At 37.8% G+C, this 10,598-nt stretch overlaps 1 protein-coding gene across 2 annotated transcripts in view; it reads right to left on the bottom strand.

Annotated features, from left to right (window-relative positions):
- Window positions 1-9,685, bottom strand: part of VAV1 (vav guanine nucleotide exchange factor 1) — a 90,872-nt gene extending 81,187 nt beyond the window's left edge. For both annotated transcript variants that reach the window (XM_081317206.1, XM_081317205.1), the window contains exon 1: window positions 9,428-9,685. In XM_081317206.1, coding sequence (XP_081173332.1) covers window positions 9,428-9,631 — 204 coding nt within the window. In that variant the 5' untranslated portion in view covers window positions 9,632-9,685. The remainder of the gene's footprint in view (window positions 1-9,427) is intronic.
- Window positions 9,686-10,598: the final 913 nt, after the last annotated feature.

Raw genomic sequence — 10,598 nt, forward strand, 5'->3', positions numbered from 1 at the left:
AAAGACATTCTAAAATATTGTTCCTTTTCCCTAACCAATTTGCAAGGTAAATTACTCCACCAGCTGCATTCCACCACATTTGACCACACAACCATATTAAGGCAATGTCAATCCAGTTATAAATCCCATGCATTCTGTGTATTTCCTAAAGCACCCATGCATAGAACAACTTAAGGAGTACTTGGAAGTAGGGGGAAATAGCTTCTCAGTCTGAAACAACATTTAGATTTTCCAAATAGGAGGGCTTGTTTCAGTAGGAGGGAGGAACGACACAGAGTTGGAACTGTAGGACTGTCCTCATTCAAGAACTCCTTTATATGTGCAGGCAGCAAAATTGACTGGCTCTGGTGCCAAAGCATGGCAAGATAACCCATTGGTATGTATTGGGGCCTATACTGTCTATACTCTATATGGACATAACATTCTGCCAAACAATTTGCCAAGTGAAGATTGTTGCAACTGGCAAGTGGCATTTTAAAGGAGAGCATTTCCACCCATGTACATACAGAGATGCCAGCAAAACGAGAGTATTTTACTGACAATGAAATATTTTACAAAAAGAGGGACTTTTCTGGCCCTGCAGTAAGTGTTATGCTTCGATGTGTATGTATAGATCACACAGGTAAAGAAGTAGCTTGCACCCCCTCCCTTGGTCCCTTCCCTTGTTCTTGCTCCATTTTTCGTAACCTACACAATTACGGGAAGTTGGAAATAAGATCACATTATCTAATTCTGTTCTTATCATGCCCATCAGCTCTCTGCCCTTCTGATTGTTCATATGCTGGGGAGAAGACAAAAAGGGGGGGGATCACATAAGACTGAATCACAAACCCCACAGATAATCGATATTCTAGGCACCAGAAGGTCTACAGCCCCTTCTCCTCTGGAGATCTTCCCATCAACACCTGAATTCAAGTGGGGCCAGGCAGAAACTGAGGTGATGGAAGGATCAGCTGACATGGCAGTGTTTTCTTTGTATTACCCTTGTATTCACCCAAGGAATTATCAGACTGTTCCTGGTCCATGTTGTAGCAGATTAGTGGAAACTGAAACAAAACTATCAAAAGACTGGAGTAACTAACAGCATTGATATTTGAGTTTAAAAACCTGATATTTAAGAAAAACAGAAGGCAGAGCCTGCTGGGCTCTGTGGAAAGAAAACTTGAATCAGAAAAGTGTTTTCTTCCTATAGAGGGCAAAATGTCTTACATTCTAAGGCAAGAAAACACATGCAAACCCCATCTCTGCTATCCTTGAAAGAGGTCACTGGCTGCTGCTCTTAGTCCAATACACTTGAGTCTCGGGCTTTCTCATGGCAGTATGTGAAACCTCGTGTTGCACGAGCAGGAACTGGGAATTCAAGCATGCGTACTAGATAAAATTGATTCTGAGATTTGCTGGCAGTTTGCTCAAGAGTCATCCTGACCTAAATAAATTCAAAATTTTTTATTCTCTATATTCTTTTTTTTAATAAAAGTTTTATTAATTTTTTAATTTTACATCCAGATCTTTATGAAGCAATACTGTGTTTGGGTAGTTAAAAGTAAACAATATCAAATAACAAAATCATTTGTAAATAGCTCAAATTACATCAACAAAAATTCCCTCTCCAATTCCCTTAGTTATAATAACATAGACAAATTAACCAAATTAATACATTTCTAGTTGTAATACAATCAATTAAAATGATTTTCAAAATATTTTCACTTATACATATCCATGTCCTGTTTTTGAGTTTTACCTAATTGCAATAAGATGTTCTAAGATAGCCTATAATATATAAATGAAAACTTAGTTTTCGGGTAGCCCACATTTCCCCATTCCAATATATAGTAACTATCCTGTCCAAAATAGATACATTGTTCATTTCAATACATTCTTATTTTATACCGGTTTGTTCTGTTTAATATCTTAATAGTATAAATCAGTTCTAATAAGTAGCTTTCTTTTCCCTTAGAAGTCTAAAAATTAAGTATAAATTTGTATATCTTTTAAAAATTCCCCTTAAGCCATAAAAAAGAGAGAGAAAAAAGGTAAGCTCTATCATTGCAACAAGTATATTCCATTTATTCTCTTAATATTTCATCAATTGTTAAAATAATATATTTTATTATGTCATTGCAAAATCTATAATTCAAAGTTATATTCTAATAACTATTCTATTTCATTATATAATAGTTTCCCTATCTAAAATGCATACATATTCTATTTATCATCCTTACAGTTGATCTATAATTGGCAAAGTATGTTTTATTGTTTGTGGCTAATTTTCATTCCCTTAAAAATCTAAATCCTAAATATAAAATCAGTTTACTTCTTGTAACAGTTCCCCTTGGCCCATTAAAAGAGAATTTAAGCTTTATTATTGCCAATCCCCACATTTACAACAACAACAACAACAACAACAACAACAAAAGCAATAAATCATTTTTTAAATCTAACTCTTGCTTTCTTCTTGTGCCAGGCAGGCTTCCATATCATTGCCTTTAACTTCTTAAATGTGTCTCCCTTTCTTCCTACACACGTTGTTTGAATCCAGGGAGACCATCCAATTGTCAATTTTTGAAAGAAAATGACCCCTTTATAGTCATTAAATTTTCGTTCTAATAAGTCCAATCTCCTTTTTTGGCATAGTACAGTTGTCATTAATTCAATCTGATCTTCTTCTCCTTTCAAATCCATCTGGCTTAGATAAGAGGTCATGTCTAATGTTGTAATTATCGTTTGGTTGGTCAGAGTCTTAATGTACTGTATTTGAGGGTCTTTGGCGTCCTCCATTTTAATATTGCTTTCTTCACCTTCTGTTATTTGTTGGATTGTAGGTTTTATAGTTGAGATCAAAGTTTGGGCATCAAGGCTCTCAGTAGATTGTAGTTGCTGTGTTTTAAAGTCCCCTATTTTGTTGTTGATTTCCTCATCCTCTGTTAGATTTTGAGTTTTCAGTTCATCAGTTGAAGTCAGAGTCTCATTAGGTGAGTTTATGCTGTCAGATTTGTCTTGAAGTTTAGCTTTTATTTCTGCAGTCATTGCCAAAATTGTATCAAGAATGTCAAGTGGTGGGATGTATTCTTCCATTTCTTTAGTATTTTGCAGATAGGCCTTTAGTGGAGGCTAATTTAAGAAAAGCCAGTACATGTCCACCTCCACTATTCCTAAAAGTTGTTTTCAATGCCAGGTGTTCCCAATTTTTATCTTTAAAGATAGTGTCAAGGGCAACTCTATTACAGCTAGATCTCAGAGTAAAAAAAAAAGGTTTACTTGCTATACCAGGTTTTGCCACAAGATGTCCTCACTTGCATATAGAATCCTTTTTAGTTACCCAAAAATTTCAAAAATCCAAAATAAAATAGCTTAATTAATTCTTTTGAGGCTTTAAAGTTATAAATCCCCAGGTAGGCAGCCGCCAATTTTTCAAAAAAGCAGGGAGAATTTTCCAAGAAAGTCCCACAGGAAAGAGATTAGGGAAGTAAGAAGGGTAAGGTCTCACCCAAATCCTCCAGATTGCTTCGTTGTGCTTAGATGGTGCTGTGGCTTTCGGCAGGGAATGGCTTAGTGATCGGCCATGTTAATGGCTGATCTCATCTTCTTCAGGCCAGAGGAGTACTCCGGATCAAACGGAGGGCTGCCACCCTTCCATGATCTCAGGGAGCTGGCCTCCTCGTGGTGGTCGCCCCTCCAGGGTGACTTTTAACCCTTTGCAGGGTCTTTTGAAGGAGTAAGACCGGACAGCAGTGGGAGAGATTCTCCCAGCACGTCCGCCAGCGTTGCGCGCGCAAACCGGAAGCTCTATATTCTTACACCATCTTTCACCTAAAGGCTTTCAGAAAAATCCACAAAAACAACATGATCCCTGGCCACCTTAACAAGCCCTCTTGCCCTCACCTGAAGAGCTGTTCCTTTCTAAACTACAGTAAGCTAAGATATGCGCTTGGATCATTTAAGGGAGCAAGACCCATAAATTACAGTATATATGCACAACTGATTGATTGATTGACTGATTGATTATGTGCCATCAAGACACATAAAATTTTCTCCATGACAATCTATTCATCCATAATCTGTTCTTTCAGGTCTCCCAACAGTCCCCTCATTTTCCTTGTAACTCAGCTGAGCCATCTTATTGCTGGTCATCCCCTTCTTCTTTTTTTTCCTTCTACCTTTCCCAGCAGTGGAGTCTTCTCTAGAGAGCTTGGTCTTCTCATAATCTGTCTGAAGTATGATAATTTGAGCCTGGTCATATTTGCCTCGAGTGAGAACTTTGGGTGATTTGTTTGATGATCCATTTGTTGGTTTTCTTGTCTGTCCATGGTTCTCTCAGGAGTCTTTTTCAACACCAATGTTCAGAGGTATCAATATTTATTTTATTTATTTATTTTAATTCCATTTATATCCCGCCCTTCTCCGAAGACTCAGGGCAGCTTACAATAGGGTTCCTGTCCTGGTCCTTCTAAGTCAAATATGCATGTTTCCTTCCAAATAAGCTTCAAATTTCCCTTCACACAGAGCCATGCAAACTAGCTGGATTTGGCAGGTGGTTCATCACATATTTGGGTTGGAACAAGGTGGAGACAATAAAAAGGTGGGCTTGAATTTAAATTGTTAAGGAAAGAAATAATAATGGCTGCATTCTTACAGCATCCCACAGTCCTTGAAATACTGGAGACACTAGGCTGTTTGCCCAAAATGGAGAGCCAAGGGAACAGAGGAAAATTCTCTGTCCTAAAGGACCAGGTTAATTCAGACTGGATGCTTGGGTGATCCTTCACAGCCTTTAAATGTCATTTAATCTAATTCAAAGTTTGCCACAACAAAATGAAGATTTTCCCAAAGGTATTATTTAAAAAGGCAATTGGACTTTCTTTGTTTTTCCTTGAAGACATTTCACTTCTCATCCAAAAAGCTTCTTCAGTTCCAACTGAAAAAAAACCACCTTTGGGACAACCATGACCTGAATGACTGAGAATATCCATAGACAAAATGAAGATTTATATCTTGCTTCCCAATACCATCCCCAATAAATTCACCTGCTTCTTGCAGCTGCCATCTGTTTACCCATAATTTTTGTGCAGCATTCATACAAGGGGAATAATAATAATAATAATAATAATAATAATAATAATAATAATAATAATAATAATAATAATAATAATAATAATAATAATAATAATAATAATACCTAGGAATATTGGAAGCAGATAAGATCTTGAATGGAAAAGTCAAAGAGTCAACGCAAAAGGAATATATCAGGAGAGTCCGCAAAATACTAAAATCAAAGCTGAATGCTGGAAACATAATTAAAGCCATTAATACATGGGCAGTCCCAGTGATACGCTACCCAGCTGGAATAATCAACTGAATTGGAACACCTAGACCGGAAAACACGTAAACTTTTGAATATACACCACGCTCTACATCCACGGACATTGACAAGCTGTACCTGCCAAGAAGAATAGGGAGCAGAGGGCTACTGCAAATCCACCAAACTGTAGAAGAAGAAAAATGAAGTTTGAATGACTATGTGAATCAAAGTACAGAAAAATTGCTGCAGGCTGTGAAAACAGAGAACATTATAAAAATAACAGAAACAAAGGCAGAATATAAGGAAAAACAGCTAGATGACAGATTAAATAGATGAAAAAGCAAAGCTTTGCATGGACAACATTTGAAAAACATTGAAGGAAAATGTGATAACAACTTGACATGGGCATGGCTTAAGATGGGAACCATCCAGAAAAAAATGGAAGGCCTAATACTGGCTGCTCAAGAACAAACACTGCAAACTAATGCCATGAAAGCGAAGATGCAAAAATCTACTGACAATCCAAATTGCCGACTTTGCAACAACAAAGTTTTTTTTAAAAATTTTTTAATCCCATTTATATCCCGCCCTTCTCCGAAGACTCAGGGCGGCTTACAATCTAAAGCACAATGTGCTTAGCAATAGCCTTCATTCTATGTATATACCTGCTTATTAGGGCTTTCGCCCGCCCCCCCCAAGCGGCATTTTTACAAAGTTGAAACTGTTTCACATTTAATATGTGAGTACAGCAAAATCACGCAAACTGATTACAAAGGTAGACATGACCGAGTTGCTAAACTAATCCACTGGGCATTGTGTAAAAAATACGACTTGCCTGTGTCCTAAAAGTCATGGGAACATAGGGTGGAAAAAGTTGTTGAGAATGAGAGGGTGAAGATCTTGTGGGACTTCCGAATACAGACAGATCGCCATTTGGAACACAACACGCCAGATATTGCAGTCATAGAGAACTGAAGTGTACAGTATTGCTGTACAAGGAGATGCCAGAGTCAAAGAAAAAGAACTGGAAAAAATTACGAAATACTGTGACCTGGCCATCGAAACTGCGCGATTATGGATGAAACGCGTAACAGTGATACCCATTGTCATCGGGGCACTGGGAACTATGTCCAAAAACTTTGCAAAATACATCAAGAAATTGCAGCTTCCTACAATAACTCCAGCAAAGCTACAAAAAACTGAGCTACTCAGAACATCTTACATTTTAAGGAGAAACCTGATTGATACCTAGGATGCTGGCAGCAACCTGTGTCAACCATTAGTGCCAGTCAGTTTGAGTGTTCAATTGACTGAGTTTCATGTTTTATGAATAAAAGCATCATCATCATCATCATCATCATCATCATCATCATCATATAATTTATTAGAGTACATAATAAAAAATAAATATATTGACTATGTACATATATTGATCCATGCTTAGTCTATTGAATGTTCTCATTTCACATAGCCTCCTGAACCATAAATTATAAACAGTAGCTGTTTTTCTTACATATTTATTATATGTATATCCTATCTCAAGGTAGTGCACACAGCACACTTTCCCCCCCACACCAAAGCAGCCTTGTGAGGTAGGCTGGGCTGAAAGAGAGTGGCCATCCAGGCAGCTTCCACAGCTGTGGGTGGTCTTGAGTGTGAGTCTTCCCACTCTTAGTCAGCACCTTAGTAGCTACACCACTCTGGTCTTTTCTTTTCTTTTCTGGTCTTTTCTTTTCTTATACAACCATCCCACTTCCTTCATAACATTTTAAAGTTTTGGGGAGATGAGATGTTCACCCTGCATCTGTAAACCTGTTTTTTAATGGCTTCTCTTACTCTCTTTTTATTCAGAGACAGGCACAAAGAGTTTTTCTGGAAAAGAGAATAGTTGCTCTCCCTTTGACTGATAGTCTGATGAGCTGCCTTTAGTTTGTGCCAAAAATTCTGAAACTTGAATAAGGTAAATAATAAACAAATAATAATAAAAAAACTGATAGTGTATTTTGGTGTAGTTGTTTCAGCTTCTGCAGAAGTTCAAGACTAGAAGTTCAAGTTCAACTATATATTTTTGGCAACTGCTTTTTTGTTTCAAAATATGATTGATTTCAAGATTGGCCCAATTGTGAATTAGTAACAGAAATCAATGCATTAAAATAGTCTTCCAATTTCCAATCAGTGCATCGACTGATAGCACCAGGAGCTGTCTCTTTGGAAGTCTCACTGTCTGCATTTATATTTTAAACTAAGATCAGCTTGTATGTGTGCCAGATGTGAGTTTTGTATTATAATTCCTGTTTGGGTATATAAGCTCTGGCTTTTTCTTCTTTTTATGGGATGCTGCTTAGTTTTTATACTTTTAGTACCACAGAGTCTTCTGATGCTGCTGTAGCTACCTTAGAGAAATTATATGGAGACAAGGTAAGACAATTCTAGTAATTACAAAATACTGAGATTATTTATTTCTCTCTTTCCTCTCCCCCTCTCTTCTCCTTCCTCTCCCTCTTCCTCTCTCTCACAGACAATACTATAAGAAATGAGAATTTTCCTAATTTCCTGTAGCATCTTCACTGCACTCTGTAGAATGGTATGCCAGACAGAGCAAAAGAAAAATTGAAATTTTGCAAGTACATTATATTTTAGTAATCTCACTTGTGAGATTTCATGTGAAAACAATGAATTTTCATTTTTTTTTATTGTTTACAAGACTTGGAACCTGTTTCATCACTTGAAGGCAATTCTAAGTGGTGTTCAATTAATGATCTCATAAGGTCTCAAATATATTTTTATTTTTAATGTATATCATTTTTAGTAATATAGAGATGCTATTAGCACCATTGTATCCATGAGCGCCATATTACTGACTCTCTTTTTACTTAGTTAATCAGCCTAAGTTTTCAATAGCATCAATAGCTCTATTCCTAGGAAAGTTGGAAGGAGTTAGCCTGCAATACTTTCAGAACATACAGGAACAAAGAAATATAAGTAACCAGGCAGTAAAGCTGTATGGAGCTTTGAAAGGAGCTGTGGATTCATTGCTGGAAGACCTGAAGAACCTACTTAATGACTGATCATCGAGGAGTGATTGTCTATGTGGTCATCATTTTGATAGCACATAATCAAACAAACAGTCAGTCAGTCAATCAGTCAGTCAGAACTCTGATTAGGCTTTTATGATTCCAGACTTTGCATGTTATATCACAAAACTTTTGGATTATCAAGGATATGGATGTCAAAAGAATTGTTTGCAATTTGGGCTCTCAGATAAAAGCAGAACTACGCACAGACCTCATCTTTTGTCATGGATCCTTTCTCAAAATATGTTGTCTGCCTCCTGTCCAGACCTGGCTATTCCAGCCTCTCTAAAACAGCAATTTCCTTTTAGCTTAGCTCAGATCATTCCAGATTCATGGATACATCCATGTAATTTACTGGAAGTGCTATGGTTTATAATTACTTTCTCCCAGGACTGCTTGAGGTTCTTGATTGAGGTTCTTTCCATTCCATTTGTATGGCCTCCCACTTGCAGAGATCTTCCTTCTCATTTCATATAGCAAGTCTCACCTCCTATCTTACCAACAAAGTCAAATGAAATCTACACATCTGGTCTCTGCTGTGCACCTTAGTAACTCCACCCCATCATTATTTCAAACATAGCTATGAGCAAACCAATATTCCCCACCCACACATATATGATCACACTGCAATTACTTCCTTAGATGTACATTAACCATTTTGCTACTAGATTATTGCCACAAGCACAAGCCAAGTGGATCTCAGGATCCTCTTAATGCTCAGTACCCTGTATTATCTCACATTCCACTGGGAGTATCACAGTTCACTGATTTTGGTTGCACAACATCAGATTGTATCATTCAATAATTCTTTCCTTGCTGGCTAAAACTGCCCTCACCCCATCTATATGCATATGTTGGCAAAATTACAAGTTTACACAATCACACATTCACCCACTTCCACTCAACCACATTCTCAGTTGCCACAGTGACTAGTCCAGCTTCATAAACTTGGTAAGTTTCTGGTGAACTTTGGCTCTGGACCCTCTTTCTCAGAACTAAGGGATCTGTGCCTCTGCCATCCAGATTCCTCTTCTCTCCTCCCCCATCCACTTACCTGGGACATTTGGGGGCGCAAATTGATTTCCCGTAGGTTGACAGTTTGAGGCATGAGATTGTTCAGAAGCTGGCAGAGGAGGACACCGTCACGCAAGGCCTGGGCCAAATCACAGACCTGGGCACCCTCCGAAGTCACTCTGTGGTTAGGCGGCAACACCCGGCACTGGATGAGCCATTGGGCGCACTGCTTCCACAGCTCCATGTCCCGCCACCCCCAAGTGGCTGCTTCAGTTGCTGGAAGAGTTGCTTTCTACCACCTTCCTCGCAGCTGGGAAAGACAATGAGAAGCCACCAGCTTCCTCTTCTGCAACTGACATCAGACCACAAAGACAAGGGCCAGGGTGGGGGCTGGGGAGCTTCCTCACCCCACCCCTGAGAAGGAGGGGCTGAAAAGGAGAAAAACGAGCTCAGCCCTTCTTCCTTGAAGAGCATTGCAGTAGGGTTTTTTTGCAGGAAAATCTCCCTTTCCCATATATCTCTGGTGTTCAAAGCCTCTTTTCTCTCACAGCATCATCATAAAAGGGTTGGGTTGACAACTGCTGGGATACAACTTGAAGAAGAGACATGTTATGGGCAGATTCTTAAGTCTGAGGCACGTTTTGTTGAATTTCTTTTGTTCAGAAAATCCTTCAATTTGTCAGATAAAATAAAAGTAGCAGCAAAGAGGAAATAGCCAAACAAAGCCACAAGAAGCAATGAATTGGAAAAAAAAGCAGTTTAACAATGAACACAAAATTGAAATATTTGAATTGTACCGTCTTGTGAGTCTCTTGGCTAATAATAAATTTTGAACAACTCCCACTGTGGAAACTCTTCCTTGGGTTCCTCTAATCTAGACTATTCACCTAGGACACCTTTATTAGTTGGACTGTTGGGATAAAATGTTAGTTGGGATAAAATATAATAATTTCAAATGTTCTCTTTTATTAGGAAGATTGTATTATGCTACCTTATTTTCAGGAAATGCCATTCTGTCTTTTTTATTTTATATTATACGTAGTGTAGTTAGTACAGGGCAATTTAGATCTCAGAATTAATTAAAAATTATTATATAGAAAAGTTGGTGCAAGACAGGATTTATATTTTGGGTTAATTAGTAGACAAAAACAATTCATATCATTTTCCATTTTAAAAACTTAATATCTGTTCAGAATGGTTCAGATATAGTG

Source organism: Vipera berus (genome assembly GCF_964194415.1).
Source record: "Vipera berus genome assembly, chromosome: 2".
Taxonomy (NCBI): Eukaryota; Metazoa; Chordata; class Lepidosauria; order Squamata; family Viperidae; genus Vipera; species Vipera berus.